Raw genomic sequence first — 20,133 nt, forward strand, 5'->3', positions numbered from 1 at the left:
GACAAATCCATTACCGCTATCCGATAATACTGGCCCCATAGAGACCAAGTCCTTAGGTTCTAGGGCTTTGTAGTATGAGGGCCTAGTGGATATCTAACAGGATAAAGAGACAATAGCCTTGTGGGAAGAAGTGAGGGTTAAGAATCAGGCCTCTAGGAGCTCTGTCTGGTAGAAGTAAAATGTGAGCTACAAATGCAAGCCACATAGCAGCTTTCATTTATTAGTAGTCATATCTGAAAGAAAAAAGGAAAGAAGTGAACTTAATTTTAAAGATATATTTTATTTAACCCAATATATTAAAAATATTATTGCTTCAACATGTAAGTAATATAAACATTATCAGTGAGATCATTTTTACACTCTCTTTTTGAACTAAATCTTCAAAATTTGGTGTGTATTTTACACTTACAGCACGTCTCGATTTGGACTAGTGACGTTTCAAGTGCCCAGTAGCCACATGTGGCTAGTGGCTACCATATTTGGACAGGACAGGTGTAGAGGATATAGAATGAGGTATACACAAACCTTTTTACACTCCACATCAGTGTAGCCGAAACAATGTTAAATATTCTAAATGGTCATCTCTTTCTTTTCACATCTGGAAACTGCTACTGAATTTACAAACCATAGCGCAGGAATAAGAGCCAGTCTCAGTAGTAGAAATGGAGTTCATTCAGTGGAGAAGTCTCTGTTGGGCACCTACGCTGTGTCAGGGCCCATGCTAGATCCTGAACCGCAGCCATGAGCAACCGGACAGAAAAAGTCCCCTCCCTTAGGCGCTGAGCTCCTAGGGCTGGAGGAGGGATGGGGTGGGAGGCTGGGCGTTCAGGAGGAAAGTTTCAAAAGCGATACATAAATGCAACCATTTCCACGGTAAATGCTGTGAAGAAATAAAACAGGCTAATGAGTTAAGCGAGATGGGAGTGTTCTTGCTCACTTAGGTATTAAATGAGTCATTTCGGATGTGAATTGGGCTGTATAGTGTGAAAAATGTTTTTAGTTCAGCCTTAGGCAAGTACTTCCTCTAATTATCAAAGTGACTAAAGAGATTCTCATTTTTCTTTGAGAATGTTATTATTTAAAAACACCAATACCCAAAGAAATGGAAACAACTGAAGAAACTGGTTTCTATGTACTTCAAATAGTATTTTGATACCAGGCCCCTGAGGACAACTTTTCTCCCCCAGGATACAACAGGCGAAATCGCTAAAATATGAATAATGACTAAATAATGCACAGTGAGACTGATAATTTAGGAAAGATTTTTTTATGTTTAAGGCAAACAAATTAAAATTTTTTCTGTTCCTTTTCCATATTTGCTTAAGTAAACTTCAAAACTAATTACTTCCAAAGAATTTGGTCTCAACTGTGTACGTGGCCAGTGAATGCTGTCAAAAGTGTGAGATTAACTGAATATGTGTTGAATGTATTCCATGAAAATGTATTGAATATGAAAGTTTTGTGTTCAGAAAAAAATCTTGTTATAAAGAGCAATGGAACTACCATATAGTATATATCTATATTTTGTATGTATGGGCTAGCTTGGGAGGGAAGACAAGAAATGGTAACAGTATTCAGTTGATGCTGGGGGGGAAATTGGACAGGGAGGAAAAAAGTATGAGATGAAGACATACTTTTTCACAGTATCCTTTTTGTATATTTTGCATTTTGAAGGGCAGGAGTTTTTAATTTTAATGAAGTCCAATTTATCAATTTTTTTTCTTTTATGGATCACACTTTTGGTGTGTTATCTAAGAAATCTTTGCCTTACTTATGCTCACAAAGAGTTTCCTGTGTTTTCTTCTTGAAATTTTAGTTTTAGGTTCATAGTTAAGTCAAAGATTCATGACTTAGTTTTCATATAAGGTGTGAATTGTGGGTCAAGTTTCTTTTTTTTGCATATGGAAATCCAACAGGATTTTTTTTGCATTTTTTATCATGTGCGCTTTAAGAAATAGAATTTAATTTCAAAAGAGATAGAAATATGGTATAGAAATGTCTGCTGTTAGTAGTTATAATTATGAGTTCAATTTTAAAAAGAAAAAGTTTTGTTATGACTGCTAGACCAATTTTCCAGAATTATCATTGTACTTAATTCTCTAAGCCAAAAAAGTTAAATTCTGTTGGTCAAAAAGATTATGTCAGTGCCTTGTTTCTTCGACGAATTTCATAATCAAAACATGATGGCAGTATTTTGTTACAGGGTAAGAAACTAAAAATGTTACAAGTCATTTGTCAGGGTAAATTTCAGTATTTAGATCTGAATTAAAAAGGGTTATAAAGACAAATTTTCTATCTTCAGGAGAGGGTGGGCATACTAAAACTGCACTGGAAATGAAAGGATATGGATGAATTTGCATTCACTGGAATTCCTCATGGATAGCATGATGCAGAGGAACTCTTGTGTATCTCGTAGGTGAGGAGTGACCCTGCCATCGAAGGCACGTGTGAGCTATTAGTAGATGGTCCCCGAATTGCCTTCTAAGAGGGAGTGGACCTATTTAATGCTTTTATTTTGTTGCATTGAGTCAATCTGAAGCCACCCACACCTTCTCTGCCCTTTATCAGAGTTGGGGCTAACTTCTCTAGATAAATGCTGAACAAATAATGACTATTGGTTTGAAGATGTACTAATTCATTAGCAAGGGCGCCCATATGTCTGAGGTTCTTTGAGACTGTTAAAATGCCTGAATGATGTATATTTGAGGGGGGGCTGTCCCTTCTCCCTCTTCAAGTTTGTGACCATTTGCATAATAAGTGAGTAGTCAGAAAGAGAGAGATTCAAGTGTCAGATCTGTACTGGGGAGAACTAGAGGAGAAAGGAGATATGTTGCCGGGCCAAGTGAGCTTGCTCATACCTTACCCTTGTGGTACCCAGGCTTACCCCCGCCATTCACAGGTTGCATTGTAAAGTTCCACTGGAGCAGACCCTCCCTCCCTATCTCCCAAGAGGGACGAGGAGAAAGCACTCTCCCTGCAAGCAGCAGATCCAAAGGGAGAAGAGGAAGGGAGGGGCTGATCTGAGCATGCCCAGATCCACCTCCCATACTCACCAAAAGGGGAGGACACAGGCAAGGAGTGCTGCTCTCCCAGAAGTCCCTCCACGTGGAAACACAGTGAAGAATGGAGTACCCCACTCCGTGTGTCCTAATGTCCTACTGATACTACATAGTAATAATTTTTAAAAGATGATAGCATGATGCTCTTGAAAGGCTATATATGTATTTAATTTTGCTTGAGGAAGATTAGCCCTGAGCTAATATTCCGTGCCAGACTTCTACTTTGTATGTGAGATACCTCCACAGCATGGCTGATGAGTGGAGTAGGTCTGTACCTGGGATCTGAGCCCATGAACTCTGGCTGCAGAAGCAGAGTGCATGGAACTTTAACCACTCAGCCACAGGGCCAGCCCCATATATAGATATATATTTTTATATGTATTTTATCTATTACATAGATAACAAATGTCCACTCCAAGAAAAAAAAAATCACTAGTAAATTCCTCACTTTTATGTTTCTGTACTTAAAACTATTACATTAATCCTGTCTTATCCAGAAGGCATTAACAACTAAAATACACATTAATCTTGATTCCCAGGTATGAGTTGCTTTGCGTCTGAGATTACAAATATGCTTTTCTTTACCAGTGGCCACAACCAAGATAGAAGATCATACTTGAAAGGTCAAGTAAAGTGTTATTAAGTATACTCTTTGTCATTTTCACTCAGGACTATAGTCCTTAGACAATAATTTATCCTATTTAAACTTGAAAATATGCATTATGCTGGTACTACTCTATCTAGTCATGTGTATGGATATATGCACACATACGCATACACACACAATGATGTGGCTGTGTTACGAGGACTTCAACTCTTGGATAGTCAGCTCTACATTATTCCTAAGCAAGGGCTCATTCCTCACTCTTCAGCAAAGAAGTAGGTAGCCCTGGTTGGAACCCAACTGATTTGGAACATGTCTTTCCTTCGTTCTTAGGAATGTTGATCTGTATTCTTGTTAGAAATGACTTTTTGCTTTAATTGTTAGTGAAAGCCTTTTAGTGAAAGAAGTTCATACCTTGGTGTCTTCACTTGAGAGGCTAAGAGCAAAAAACCCTGGTTGCTAATCTAACCTCTGTCAGCAGCCTCCTGTGCAGTACTTCAACAAACTTACTTGTTGCTCTGCTGGATAAGATGATCCAGGTTCCTTCCATCTATACATTCCATGAATCTCCTGTGTACATCATCATACAAATATTATACTCACTCAGGTGGGTTTTCCATTATTCGTTTTAAATTTTAAAAAGAACAATCATGAGCCTGGCTCCGTGACCTGGTGGTTAAGTTCTTACACTCTGCTTCGGTGACCTGGGGTTTTGCCGGTTCGGATCCTGGGCGTGGACCTAGCACCACTCATCAAGCCATGCTGAGGCGGTGTCTACATAGCAGAGCCAGAAGGATCTACAACTAGAATATACAACTATGTACTGGGGGGCTTTGGGGAGAACAACAAAAAAGAAACCAAAACAAAAGAAGATTGGCAACAGATGTTAGCTCAGATGCCAATCTTTAAAAAACAAAAAGAGTGACATCCAGGTGTATATACTACTTCCCTAAATAAAGGGCCACTATTTGTATAAAATCTCACCGTATAATCATAAAACCTGATGTGGTGTGCAACAAACTTCATTATTTGCATGTTTTGGAAAAGACATAAAAGACAGTAAAATTAGCTCAATACTACAGCTATATATACTATAAAGTTTTCTTTCAAAAAGCATTTCAAGATGTTGCAGGCTTCTTATCATATTGGAGATGGTCATAAATACCATATTATAGAAAACTCCATTTGATAGAATGCCAGATAAATGACTCTTGACTATACACAGTCATATGTAACCATGTTGGAAACTTCATGTAACTATGATAAATTTCTTTCATTTTTTCCTCAAGAGTAATTACATTAAATAATTGGGTTGTTTTATCTAAGAATTATTTTAGTGGTTTTAGTCATTTTCTCAGGGAGAAAACCTCATTTATTACAATTCTTCCCAAGACACATTTGGATAAACTTCCTTTGCTGCTGGAAGGATTGGGTCTGCCTCCTGAGGGGAAAGGTCAGTCAGCACCATCATTACTGCGTCTCATCCTTTGGCCTCTAAGGAATGTCAAAGTCAGTTGGTCAAAAGCTAAGAAGTGTCAAAGCCATTTAAAATTTACAATTCTTGCACAACCAGAAGGACCTACTGCTAGAATATACAAGTACCTACTGGGGGGCTTTGGGGAGAAGAAGAAAGGAAGGAAAAAAAGAAAAAGATTGGCAACAGATGTTAGCTCAGGTGCCAATCTTTACAGTTTACAATTCTTTTCCATGGTCGCAAGTCTCTTAATTCATGCTGCTAAGCTACATCTCTTGAGTGTGCCAAAATGCATTTTTGAGTTTTTTCGAGACCTTTTTCCCTCTTTGGAGGAGAGGTTGGAATTCGAGCCTGGCAATCAGGCAAGGCCTGCATTCACACTATGGAACCCTTGGCTTGTGTATCTTGGCCATTAACATTTAAACTATTAGTAATGGTCGATCTTTAAGGGAAAATAAATTATTCTGAGTACCCAGGACCAACTGTGCATTCCTTTCATTTGTTTACCCTTGCAAGATTGAACTATGTAGAAAATGTTATTGGCATCTTATTATTTATTCAGAAATGTTGTTTATTTCTTCAGCGATAGCCCTCTGTTAATGGAAACCTAAAAAGTCATCTTTATAAATTAGTGTTGTTTATCAGCATGTGAAAGATACATTTTTAAAAAAATTCCAGCATATTTAGTGATGCAGTCTCTCAAGAGATGGAGCAACATAACAAATTAATAATATTCAGATGTCCAATCTTGAAAGACTAGATAGTGGATTTGATAGCTTGGAGGAACTTTAAAACATATTTAAAGAGAGTATTTAAAAATAGTCCAACTTTCCATTTCACAGACATGAAGAATCTCAGACCTCCCTCTCTTTGTTGATGCCACACAGATAATCGGTGACACAGTCACTTCTGCTGGGGAAAGCCCTAACTAGCCCAAAGGCAGGAGACACTAAAAAAGGCCGAGATTTCAGAAACAAAGCCATTTTTGGAGCTCAATTCCAATTGTTTAGGACATTTTTCTTCTCCAATTTCTTTACTTTTTCTACAACAAGCCTCTTCAAAGAGGAGTGTGAAGGACAGCACTGTCACTATGTAGGAACCTCTGTGTTATGAAACTCCATGGTGGTATTTATTACTATATTGTGACATGCCTCTTGATGTTCTCAGAAATTTGGATTCACTTTTAACTTGTAAAATATGCACTGGGAATCTTTACCAGTTAATCTCATCTTCCTGCCCCCATACTGCATTTTCAGACTTACAGGATATAGCTGTAAATAGATGCTTAGTAGGGATGGAGCATTTAATAGTCCAACAGTGTAATGTCTGCTGGTTGATGATGCAAATTCTGAAATAAGAAATTCTGGGAGCTAATTTAATTTCTTAGTTTCAAAACCAGCTCCGTCGAGTTGCTTTGTAGATTTTTATCGTTTCTCCAATAAATAAAAGTTTGTAAAGCCTAGCACATGAGACCCAAACATTACCTACCTAAAATACATATGGACTGTCTTCAGGACATAGCCAGGTTGTCTCCATATGTAGCTGTTTTGAGCTCCACTGCAATGTCTGTATCCCAGTAACAAAGAAACAAAGAGGATACAGTGACAGAGTTGGAGCCAGTCTTGGGTGGAACCCACATTAGAAAGGTCCTCTGTGGCTAAAGAAATCACAGTGCACATCGAAGTACTGGGTGGGTCCTGCTGCCTGGATTAGAGATCCCATAATGTAATAGTTGCGGGCCAGACCTCCTCGGTGAATCCCATCTGTACTGCTTTCCAGCTGTGTAACCTTGAGCAACGTACTTAATATATCTTGGGGCCTCAGTTTCCTCATTTGTGAAAAGGAGATAATAAAAGAGGCCTATATCCCAGGGGTTTTGTAAAGACTAAATGAGTTAATACAGATTTACAGAAAGTGCTCTATGATAGTTAGCTGTTATCATCACTAGCAGTGTTAGCGACGCTGTTGGTACTGGTAGTGGTAATAGTCATGACTGGTTAAATTCTTTGGAGGAGAGCCTCCCCTGGTGACCTCAAATTCGGGGAATGGATGTTCTCAGGCTTCAGGATGTTTAGCTGCTGTCTAAGACAACAGCACCATGGCCTCTTTTATGATGTGACTTTCTGTAGAATAGGAGCTTTTGGAATTTTATGTGTTTTCAGAATTTTATATATTTTAAACATTACATTAATTTTTTATACATAGGTTAAAAAATATTCAAGCTACTAGTATAGAAGACTATGAAATGCAAAAATAAAAGACTTCCTCCCTCTACCTCCTTCTAGTCTCACTCTACAGAGTGGACGCTTTTAACCATTTGTTTTTAGTCCTGATGGTTTCTTTCACAGCTTTATGAGCAAGATGTGTATTCATCCTTTTATTGATTCATCAACTTCAGATAGTGCTATTAGATTCATTTTTAATATTGTTCTTACCAGCAAGATGTTCTTGTCAGGCCTTTGGCACTAACCAGCTGATAAATTTGTACAGTTACTTAATCTCTGTGTTTCCATTTCCATATCTATAAGATAATGAAAATTGGACTGGTTGGTCTCCAAGGCCACTTTCTTAAAAAGTGTTAGTGAGCATTTTGAACTAACTTAAGCAAAAAAAGGCAGAGACGAGGGGCAGCCATTTTGTACACGGAAGGCAGAGATAAAACTGGTCTGAGGGTTCTCTGGATCCAGGTGCTAAGATAGCATCCCAATTTTAACTCTGTCTCTCTCGTCTTTTCTCTCTCAACTTGGCTTCTTTTTATGTATTGGCTTCCTTTTTGGAGGGTCTTCCATGGCAGCCAACAACTCTGGGGGATTCAATCATTTTAGTTATCTGTCACAGGACAAACAGAGACATTACCCTTTCATCTTCAGAATGAAAACTCCTGATTGGCCTGGCCAGACCTGGATCCTATATTTATCCTTGAATGATTTGCTGAAGCCATGCACTGATTGGCTGGTCCTGGGTCACCCTGTGACCAAAGGTTGGGGGATTATGATTGGCAGACCCACAGAGAGCAGGGCAGAAGCAGATCTGTTGAGGAAGAAAGGAATGCCCTTAGAGAGGAAGGGAAGAATGGTAGATAATAAAAACAGAAGTCCATTCCTCTTGGAGTTTCAGGAAACTGATTTTAAGAAAGAATTCATTAAATTCTCCACCTACTAGTGAGTCATTACTTGCTTTTATGAATGCTTACTGCCATGTCACCAACCAAGTAGCTTCATTCTCCTTCCATAAATAAAGCATGACCTCCACCTACACATTCTTTAACTTAGTATCAGCCATTCGGGAACTCCTGGCGGGACTTACGCAACACGTGAAAAACGAGTCCAGACATCAGTGTGAAGTTCCAGCCAGATATCAACGCTTCAGATTCCAGCCCCAACACAGACATTCAATGCAGCCTTGTTAGTAACCCTCTATTGGGTCTTTATGACCTGCTACACAATGGGCACACAAGGAACCATTTCCTCTTTCTGTACAGGGACCAACTTTGTTATCTCAGGATACAGTCTATGCTTTGAAAGAGTGGCTGTAGAACATTGCAGTGATGGGAAGAATGGGCGCTACTAAAGAAAAGAATTGCTAGGGACGACTAAAGTTCTCACCACGTACTGAAAATATCCCTGAGGCACTTTTCCTCAAGGTAAACAAAAACTTGAGGCGTTTTTGACTGATAACCAAATAAAATGGAAAATGGGCACTGGTACAGGCTACCACTGCCTGGAACATGATGGAGTGCCTCAGAGATGCCAAATTAGGAACTGCGCTCCCAGGTTCACAAATGCTCTCATTTGGGGGATGGGAGTTTCATATTTTCGATACTAAAAAGCCAGAAATACAAGTACTGTTATTATTATAAGAGCTCTGATTGTTTCCCTTTCCCATATTCCTCTTAAAAGGATGCCTGGAGATCTCTTCACAGGTATTTAGTGAAATCTCGGTGCAAAGCATTGTGGTAGTCACCAAGAGAACACAACGAACACAAGCCTGGCTCTAGGAGATCTGGCTTGTGGGTGTGAGATGATAATGTCACTGCCAAACCCTGACTGTGCCATACCAGCTTGGTGGACTGGAGCAGTTTGAAAGAGGGAGAAAGAATCGCTAGCTGTTATTAGGGAGGGCTTCAAGAAGAGATAGACATTGAAATAGGCACAAAGGATGAAGACAACCTCAGTGGATAGAGAGAAACTGGTGGAAGGAGGCCTTCCAAAAGAGGGTAGTACATGAGAAAAAGCCAAGAGGAAGGAAAACACAAGGTAAGTTTGGGAAACAATGAGACTGATTTGGAAAAATGAAAATGTGGCGATAGAGCAGCAGTTAGAGATAGGAAGTTAGGACTCTTTGGGACCAAACTGTGGGAATCTTTGAATATCAGACATTATGGGGAGAAATTAAATAAGGGATGAGAGGGACTCTGTGTTAGACAGGCTTGTAGCACGTTCATGTTATATGGAAATGGGTGATAGAATTGGAATTCATGACTGAGGTCTGGGTTAGAGATAGAGATTAGGAAGTAAAGGTGGTGCTGTTGACTCCTTGTGCAAAAAGAAGATAAAGAAAGTTTAGATCTTGGTGGGGCCATAGCTCGAGAGCTGGAAAAGAATCAGAGAAATAAGGCACAGTGTCAAAGGTGGGAGAACACGGTCCTGTTAGTGATGTCAGGGGAGGAGAGTTCTTCAAGAAGGAAGGGTTGGGTGCTCCCATTGCCAGATGCTGCAGAGGGAGCAAGAATGAGGACAGAGAAGGGACTGGCGCTGCTGGATGACAGATATTGAGCACAAATTAACCCTATCTTTATGCTGAATGAAATACCTCTTCAATTAATTTTTAGAAGGTTTACCAAATCAAGACAAAGGCCAAAAAAAGTTTTGTGGTGGAAAGAAAGGAAAGGTTTATTAACAGAACAGTCGTTACCAAAGCACTGAAATAGTTCACATATTTTTTTCAGGGAGAACATTGTTGTAGAACTACATCCAACCTAACTCCCACAGGAACTGTTTGGAGACACGCAAACCCAAAAGCTCGTTTTCTTAATTTTTGGACAGAATTTATCTATAGGTATATCTGTCTTAAGCAAAAAAAATAATGTTCACCAGTTAGGTGGTGATTATTCACAGTATAAAAAAAGTATCCTTCCTTTTATATGATTTACTGTGGAATTATTTTAGTTTGCCCCTGTAATGCCTTTAAAATCCATTTCTGTTTACCGAAAAGTGATCTATTCATTTTTCAAAAACAGTTGAAATCAATGTAAAAACAGCTTATGCGTGAGGTTAATATATGCATACGAATACACACGATACTTGGACTTGGTTAGTTGTTTACGAACTCTTTTAAAATTAGTTTCTTTTTAATGTTTAAATGTTACTGGGCTAAAGAGTAAGGATCATAAAGTCTGAATGTTTATGAGGACCTTACAGATACTACATTAGAAGTTTCCATTTTAAAGTTGAGATACTGGGCACAGAGAGAATAAGTGAATCATCCAAAGTCATGAATAGCTAGTGGCCAAACTGGAGTTGAACTGTTTGAACCTTTGCCTGTTGACTCTGTGTTCTTGCTTGTAAATAACCTGTGTGCGAGTGGCTGTGGTCTCTGCACTTCCTTAGGAAAATGCAGCCATGTCTTCTTGAGTGCCGTATAGCTTGATGGGAACAGCTAGTTTTGTACTTTAGAGAAATCTGGGGATTTTAATTAAATTCAACAAATATGTATTGAGTATCTTACATGTGAGTGGAGAAGGAGATATTGGAGATCAAAGGTTTGGAAGGGGTAGAGGGGGCTGAGAACGGCTGTCCTGTTCTTTTGGTAGAAGAAAGCCATTTGGTGAGTAGGTAGTAGTTATTTCTTTTGAAAGATATGACGTTTTGCCCTTGGTAATAATTCATTCTTACAAATGCAAACTGCACACCACCGTCATAGATAGATTCCCTTCAGCAAACATAAACGAAAATAGAAATGACACAGAGGAGATGGCACAGGCCTCTCAATGATAAAATGGAAATTTCAGAAAACATTAGCCATATGAAACCTTAACAGATGCCAATTCTTTATTGCATTCTAAGACCGAAAGTTAAGTATTTGTTCATCTTTTTTTCCCAGTTCTTTAAAACCTCAGAGAAATTTTATGCCTTAAATTTCCTCAACAGCTGTCTCACAGAGAGCTTTTCTTTGGTGTTTCAATTAGAAATGAGATCACTGATTTTGCCTCAAGCATTGACAAAAAAGGTTGGAAAACAGATTTTTCTTCAAAACAGATTTTTCTTCAAAAATGTACTTTATCTTTGTATGTTAAGAATTAATACCAAACATTTTCAATTGGGAACAGTCCATATTAATTCCTTTTAATGTTCACTAAATTAGCATAGCTTTTATAAGAATCAGCAGCTAATATCTTCCTGCTGTGTCCACTGACCTATGCAGCAATAGAAATGAAAATTATTTAAGGCATTTAACTATGATGTGGAGTGGATGCTTTTAGAACCTGACCTCACATTCCTCCCCGGAAAGAGGCTAAGGCTGAACCGCCAGTGTTCCAAGTCATTCAGATTCATCAGGCGTATCACGACCGTCAGAGCCTGTCCCTTATCACATACAATTTACGTCAGGATACAAATCCTCTTCTTCTGATGGAGCTGTAAATGCTTTGGACCGCATCCTGCAGCCTTCAAAAAGCCAAATGACCATTTACCCCACGGAGAGTTGGATCTCCATAGACTTCCAAAGGAGAATTCTCTGCATCTGGGAAGCCAGCTGCAGGATTCCAGTTCTGAGGAACAGCTCATGTCGGTGTTGATCCATGTCAGAACACCGTCTCCCAAACCCTCAGTCCTTATTCCTTGTGTTACATGAGAGAGACAGCCATCTTTGATACTCCAGAGACGTTCCCAGGAGGATTATGAACTGGTCAGCACTTGCTCCCTCTCTTTCTCATGGTACATGGAATGACTTCAAAAAGAGATCAACTTTATGTATTAAGACATAAAGAGCTACTGTTTTTTGTAGCGGAGCCAAATGCAGTTCTCATTCTAAGTGGAGAGGACGCGTCTTTCTGAAAAAGACTCAAGTCGTGTGCTGATTTCACTCGGGTCTCTTCTTCCTTGAAACCTCCTGTGTAATTAATTGTGCTCAGGCCTGGCTCTGTCTGGAGAGTCAGCCTGATTTACAAAAGGGTCAGAATGAATTAAAGATCAAAGAATGGGCCATTTATAAAGCAACCTACGTCATTTTGCGATGCATGTTACACACACATTCCCAAGCAGTGGTCAATTTTAATTTGATTTTAACATTCTCTTGTTTACAGTACTTTGTAAAAAATTTAAATCTTTATCCTTGCCCTCTCCCCCCACCTTAGGGGGAATGCATTTAAATTCATAGTTATTTTTGCACTTATAACCTCCCCTAAACCCAGTGTGATACATCTCATCTGGCTTATGTTAATTCATTTTTATTGTGTAAATGATTGTTCTCAAGATTGTGATTTATATACCTTTTACCAAAGGGCAATAAGAAGATAGTGCTAAACAAAGCAAGCTGTTAGCCATTGACCCTCTCCAAGTGGACCTAGTTTCTATGAAGAGATCAGTGGAAGCAGGAGTAATGGAATAAGAAAAAGACAATTGCAGTACTCATCTAATAAAGTCATAGATGGAACTTAATCAGTGCTCCATGAACTGAATGAAGCCCTTGTAGGAGTTTTATATTCTATTTTATTTAGGTTCCCAGAAATAATATATTGAGCTCTCTCATGCATATGAACTGAGCTAATCCCAGCCACAAAGGAATATGTTGTGGGAACACCCAGCAGTTTATCCCCTAATTCACTTATCTACCTTGATTTGAAAATTCTTAAAATTCCCCAGTCCCAGTATGGGGCCCTCCTATTGTAGGTCTGCCCTACTGAATATGCCTGATGAACTCAGCCAGGTATAGAAATTGCAGCTAGAAATTAACATCATTGTCGTTGACAGTGATGTGTCTGCCATATTTAGTGTTCTGTTGGGTGTTGTGAGGGTGCTGGGTTAGTGTTGTAAGGATGCTGAAAGTCAGTCCCTGCCTTCAAAGTACCTATTAATAGCAGGACCAGAGGAGCACACAGTTCAGAGAGTGAGGTATTCTAACTCTTCATCATACAATGGCTTCTGTATCACACAATAAAAAAATGAAAGAAAACATATAAACCAACAGCATATTTATTCTGAAAGCACAAATGTTTTCCAGCTTTACAATCCCAAGAGTTTCTCCAGATAATTATAAATACTCCATCTTTATTAGTATGAGCAGGGGATAAATTACTTCTTGCAATCCAGACATTGCTCCAGAGAGACATACTGGGAATTTCCAGTTTACATAACAGTTTTCCAGAAGTTTACTTTCACATCATTTATTTTGAACTTGGGCTGCAGTTCCCCAGAGAAAAAGTGATATGGAAGAATAATAACTAACATTTTAATAAGCCTTTTTTGTTTACTGAGCACTTTGGAGAAAATGATGAAGCACAAGGTTTCCGAGCCAACCAGCCCTTTCACCTCCAGGTTCTGCCCTTAAGACAAATTACTTGACCTCACTAACCTATGGGGAATTTTTAAGTGGGCTTTAATACTAGCAACTGCCCAGAGTTGTTGTAAATGGGTCCTTCCAGTGCCAGGTCCATCATGCGTGCTGTCCCTCATCTCCCACCCCTACCGTGGCTTTGTGAGTAGGAGCAGGGCGAGGAGCAGCTGCTGAGGCCAGCCTTCTCAGCTGATCTTGCGGCTCACCCTCCATCTCCAGTTCCCCATCTCCTCACATGCCACTGCTGTTCCCTTGCCAGGTACTTGCAGTGGGAACAAGTGAAGACGAAAATCCCCTGTAGTAAGTAGAATGTTATCTCCATTTTTGAAAGGCCCATTTTGTACAGTAACCAGGATTGCCATGGTTGCTCTCTTCGGCTGTGGAACATGTATTGAGCTCACACTATGAACCAGGCACTGTGCTTGTTTATTCCTCACAGTGACCCCACAGTTAGTAGCTGGCGGAGTTGGCTTCCAAGCCAGTACCATCCCACTGTGAGTCTAGCCTTTTTCTCCTATACCACACTGCCACTTGGCTGGTTACTCTTTCCAAGGCTGTTTTAATCTTGTGGCAGGAGAGATTACTGAACTGGAAAGAAGATTGGGTTCTACATCTCTCTTTATTTATCCCTGTCAAATCTCAATCTTTGCCCCCATCCAATTATCTGTAAAACTCTTCTTGTTAAAAGCTGTGCCCAAACCATTAGGGTGGGGTGGGGGGCGGAAGACTCTTGGTTTTCTGTAGTGTAGGAGGGGAATCCACTGAGTTAGCATTTACATATTCCCATCCTGGGCTGCCACCATCTTCTCATCTTTGCACCATTTCCCCCTGAACAGAATCAAATTTGAAGTCAGATATTCTTAAATATATTCTCAAATATGTAAACATTTAAAACTTTGATGATTCAGATCCTACAGGCCCTGGATGCTATGGCTGCAAGAAGGCATAAGAGTGAAGAAAATCCACAGATTTTTATTTTTTTTTTTTGATCACACTGCAGGTCAGGGTCCTTTTATGTTGACATGCCCAATGTAGTGAAAAGAGCCAGGGACAGACAGAGATCTAACCTGGCTCTGCAGGTAGCTTGCTCTGTGACCTTGAGCAAGTTACTTAAAATCCATTTCCCCATTTGTAAATGTTCTGTGACAGGTGCACTGAGCTCATTTCATTAAGTGTTGAAACCTTGAGAATTGAAGGAGGGGTGAGAGCAGGGAGTGTCTTAGACTTTTTGAATTGAGGGTGTGGTGGGAGGGGTGTGACGGTAGTTGTGCAAAACCTTATGACTCGAACAATATGATGCTCAAAGTGGTGTACTTGCCACTAGAGCTGTCTAGAACTCTTAACCTAACTTTTCAACCTTTGCGCAGTATTTCCAAGAGATTCAGTTCAGTTTCATTTTCTTATTTTATTTTAAGAGAAAGGACAGCAGAAAAAATGGGGAAACTAGAAAAGTGATACATTTTTATAACAAATAACTTTTAAGTAATTTCCAAAAGCTGTGGGCAATCCTGCCTTTCAGGTACCTCGCATTCTCTTTGCCTTTTTCTCTCTGTGAAAATGAACTTTGGTAAAAATAACTTAATGAGGACTGAGAAAATGACTTAGAATTGTGCATTTCATCATCTGAGAATGCAGATGTCACATCCATTTAACTCAAGTATACTTTTAAAAATTACCATTTGCACAGAAATCAAGTCAGACACTTGAAGATTCAACATGACTGTTTTTGCTCTCCTTCCTCCAACCCCTCAGATTCCCTGCATATTCTGCTCCTCACCCAGTGCAGAATGGGGGAGAGTGGAAACCCTAGCAAAGTTCTTCATTGCAATATATGCTAGTAGCCAAATCACTAGAATTCTGTTCATTTCTTCTGAAGTGCTACAGCAATAATTTCTTGAACTGTCACTACTAAAGGTATCTCAGCAGCTTTTGAGCACTTGCGTTAGCAAACTTGGTGGTTCTTTTTTTTTTTGGGAGGAAGATTAGCCCTGAGCTAACATTGCCGCCAACCTTCCTCTTTTTGCTCCGGAAGACTGGCCCTGAGCACACATCAGTCCCCATCTTCCTCTACTTTATCTGTGGGACAACGGCCACAGCATGCTTGATAAGTGGCACATAGGTCTGTGCCCGGGATCCAAACCAGCAAAACTCAGGCCGCCAAAGCAGAGCACCCAAACTTAACCACTACACCACCAGGCCGGCCCCTCATGGTTCTTTTTAATGCCCGAATGAGTAGGCTTGACCCCATGGAGAAAGTTAGAACCAATGCAGTATGGTTTGGGCTTTCTCACCCTGGCTTCTTTGAAGACGGGTTCTCAGGAGCCATTCCTTAATCCTGGGGCCAGGGAATCCTCAAATCCTCACATCAGATACAGGGTGTGATATGATGTCTATAGCAGCAGAGCCATTACATACAGCTACTTGCTGATGGCAAACCAAGCTTAAAATACCTTAAAACACAACTGAGGCTCTGGCCGTCGCAAGCCCAGGCTGGCCCAGAACAGGGGAGCAGGACCTGTGAGGTTGGCCACACAGGTCACCCCAATCCAGGTGCACAGGCAGCTGAATGTTGATGATAAACATTCCAGGAATGGGATGTATTTTGCCACAGCTAGGAAATAAGAAAGAGATAGTAAAGGCAGGGGGATCAGAAAGGGGCATTTGGGGATTCAGAATGAGAGTGCTTGGAGGATGGTTGGAGAGCTGGAGGTGGTTTTTATGAGTTCTGTTCCTGGGCCAGTTCCAATAAGTGAACGCAGGAACACATGTGCTGGACAGTCTACCCCAACCACACGGCATCTGGACCTTGACCGTGCTGGTGAATCCCAGCAGTGGCGTGGCTGCTTTGAAGACGCCGAAATTACGTTCCACTGGACCCCACAGAGTTCTTTGTTGTTGGAATCTTTGATGCTTTGCGCTGATTAAGCATATAGAAGCCCTTCTCTTTATGCTTTTTGGTTCCCAAGAAAGTGTTTCTTGCTCTGTCTTTTCATGGATTTAAGTGTAATCACTTTCCTGGATAATTAGAGAAGACGTGGGAAGGAATTTAGGACTTCTCTGCTGAAGCTCTCACATCTAATGATACTTGCTAACAGAGCTAAAGCTTTTTTATCTTTTTCAACTTTTTGAAGTAAAACTGAAAGCATCTTCATTTCCAATTATTGCTTTGAATTTCTGAAAGCTTGATTTGGAAGATTAAATCCCTATGGATAAAAAAGTTTTGAGAGTTTTGTTTTTTAGTTCTAAAAGGTTTCAAGTTAGGAGCATAGCTTTGCCTATTCATGGAATTGCTCCTGTTTTAGCTGCTTGTTATAGTGCCACCTTCTGTTGAAGTCTCTTTTGACAGCCATTGGTCACTAGCTGACGGGAATAAAGGAAAATATTTTGGATGTAAAATTCAGCTAAACAGGAAAACCTTTCAGTAAGATAGAGTAAGATTTTAGCTAACTGCTAGCTGCTTACTTCTTTTTCATAAATTAAAATTTAAACTCTTGGGCTGGTGCAGTGGCATAGCGGTTAAGTGCGTAGGTTCTGCTTCAGCGGCCGGGGGTTCCCAGCTGGGATCCTGGGTAAGGACATGGCACCGCTTGGCAAAAGCCATGCCGTAGTAGGCGTCCTAGTATAAAGTAGAGGAAGATGGGCACGGATGTTAGCTCAGGGCCAGTCTTCCTCAGCAAAAAGAGGAGGATTGGCAGCAGATGTTAGCTCAGGGCTAATCTTCCTCAAAAAAAAGAAAAAATCAAACTCTTGCTGGAAAATACTTGGGGAACTGCATTACCATAAAATTAATAATTTTTATTACTTATTTGCCTACATGTTAACGAGAGATGTCATTTGCCTGTGTTTTAGAAATGGCACGAAATATCAGTATGTAATCGAGTTTTATATATAATTTGCGACTCAAGGTTTAACAACTAAAATTTTGGGTAGAGTAAATTTTGTATTTTTTTAGGGAACAAATGCAGAAATTAAAGTGGAACCCCCCAAAATCAGCCTGTAATATTTATTGAATGCAGAGTTGACAGCACAGCAATAGGTAAATTGGACTAAACGAAATCTGCCCCCCAAAAACTTAAATCAAGTGTTTTTTCCTTTTAGCTTTCTCATTTTGATAGAATACTTTTTTCCAAAAATTGGCAACCAATGAGAGGACTAAAAAATTCATGTCCACAAAGTTTTTCTGTTAATATTTCTGGTTCTATGCAAATGAAATCTGGCTCCTGGAAATCAGACAAAATTTCCGTCACAATTTGTAAACCGGTTTGGATCATCTTAGATAAAACCTGAATCAGGCGTCGAGATATCTGGTCGTACTTAGTGGACGTGGCCCCGCGGCTGAGGATGGAGCCCAGGCTGCCCATGCAGGCTGGTGGTGCGCGCCCAAGGCCGCGGGGACCGTCTGCTGCCGGCATCCCCGGGCGCCCCTCACTGCCCCTGAGCCTGCCTCCCGGTGCCCTCTCTGAAGGTGTCGCTTCTCTCTCCCCGCAGGGACCCTCTGAAACTCCAGCAGCTCCAGAACCAGGTCCGCCGCGAGCAGGAGGCCGCCCCTCGCAGCGCGCCGCCCTCGCCGCCCTTCCCGCCGCCGCCCGCCCTGCCCGAGCTCGCGGCCTGCGCGGCGCCCGCCGCCCCGGAGCCCATGAGCGCGCTCGCCTCCCGCTCGGCGCCCGCCATGCAGTCGTCCGGCTCCTTCAACTACGCGCGCCCCAAGCAGTTCATCGCCGCGCAGAACCTGGGCCCCGCGTCGGGCCACGGCACGCCCGCCTCCAGCCCCAGCTCGTCCAGCCTGCCGTCGCCCCTGTCGCCCACGCTGAAGCCCTTCGGCCGGCCGGCCGCGCCACCCTTCGCGCAGCCCTTCGGCGCCGAGGCCGAGGCCGCCTGGTACCCGGGCTCGCCCTCCCCGCCGCCACCGCCGCCGCCGGTCTTCAGCCCCACCACGGCCTTCCCGGTGCCCGACGTGTTCCCGCTGCCGCCGCCGCCGCCACCGCCGCTCCCGGGCCCCGCTTCGCCCGCCGCCCGCTTCGGGCCCGGCCAAACGCCCGCGGCCTTCCTCAGCGCCCTGCTCCCCTCGCAGCCCGCGCCGGCGGCCGTCAACGCCCTGGGCCTGCCCAAGGGCGTCACCCCCGTGTGAGTGCCGGCCACCCGCCCGCGGTGGCACTGCCGCCCCGCGCGGCCCTCCCGAAATGTGCCCAGAAACCTCCCACCCGGGGGTACCACTGTCCCGTTTTTACATCTTTCCCTCCATCCAGTGTTTAGATTTTTCTCGCAGGTGCTTCACCAGGCTGTTCTTGCATAGCTTCCTTACCCTTACCTAGATCGACACCATTTCTTCTGCGTTCAGCAGTAGGATTGTGCTCAGGAAGTGCCCAGTGCTCTTAATGATGATGACGATAGTGGCCTTGGCTACCATTTGCTGAGCGCCGTGCTAAGCAGTTCACGTAGGTTATCTCACTGGATACATTCCAAAGAGGTATCATTGCTCCATTTACAACTGAGGCTTCCAGTAGCTAAGTAATTTGCGCAGGGTAACAGAGCCACCAAACTGAGGTTCGAACCCATGTCTGTCTGACTCCAAATCCATGCTCTTACCACCAAACTGCGTATCCTAGTATTTCAGATCACCATTACAATAGCTCTGGAGGGGCTTGGGTACTAGGTATACACTTAAGTGTTTTTGAAATATCTAAATTAACAAAATTAAGAAGGAAGCCTTTACATATATGTAGTAATTGAATGGAAGGGGGAAAAACATGTAAATGTCTTTATGCTGTTGCGGATAAGTGAGGGCATGTGCAACCTAGTGGAAAAATGATGGCGTCCCTGGCCAACAGTGGGCTCCTCTGTCTCGGGTCCTTTATTTGCAGATTCTCTAATACCCATTCTTCCATAGTCACGATGATGCGGCAGCCCTCTGAAATCTTTAGATAGAAAATGTATGAAGAGAACTAACATGTCATCTACAAAAGTACAGTAAAGCCTTCGAAAGAAATATATCATACAGGTGTTTGGCACGTTTTGTGGAGGAGGAAAAGCTAGCACATATGCATTTTACTGAAAAGTTCCTAGCAAAGGTCAGGCCAGTTCCCTTATCTCGAGTCTTCCCGTTGCAATCCTACTTCAGGGTTTGCCAGAATCCCAGTATTGTTCAGAGAGAAAAGAAGGAACCCTACTAATGAATAAAAAGGGAAGAGCTTAGAAGTCGGGTTGTTTTCCATTCATAATGAAAGTTTTCCATTCTGGGAGGTACTAATGCCACCTTAAAGATGTGTGACTTTGACAAGATGTATTGGGGAGCTTCAGTTAGTCTTGTTTTGTTAGCCAGTTTCTAAATGTTGATTACATGATGAAGTCTGGCTTCTTCTCAAATCCTTATTGGGAAAATCTAAGTCAAATGAGTGCGTACATAAGTAAGTCAAATCAAGGAGAGGAATCTCTAGTAATGACTG

At 41.6% G+C, this 20,133-nt stretch overlaps 1 protein-coding gene across 12 annotated transcripts in view; it reads left to right on the forward strand.

The window, feature by feature from the left end:
• Positions 1 to 20,133, forward strand: part of PALLD (palladin, cytoskeletal associated protein) — a 383,115-nt gene that overhangs the window by 321,845 nt on the left and 41,137 nt on the right. For 10 of the 12 annotated variants that reach the window (XM_070505038.1, XM_070505037.1, XM_070505039.1 and 7 more), the window contains one exon: positions 18,179 to 18,814. The exons of the other annotated variants lie outside the window; for them this stretch is intronic. In XM_070505038.1, coding sequence (XP_070361139.1) covers positions 18,179 to 18,814 — 636 coding nt within the window. The remainder of the gene's footprint in view (positions 1 to 18,178; positions 18,815 to 20,133) is intronic. 12 annotated transcript variants of the gene reach the window in all.

The sequence above is a fragment of the Equus asinus genome, chromosome 3 (assembly GCF_041296235.1).
Source record: "Equus asinus isolate D_3611 breed Donkey chromosome 3, EquAss-T2T_v2, whole genome shotgun sequence".
Lineage (NCBI taxonomy): Eukaryota > Metazoa > Chordata > Mammalia > Perissodactyla > Equidae > Equus > Equus asinus.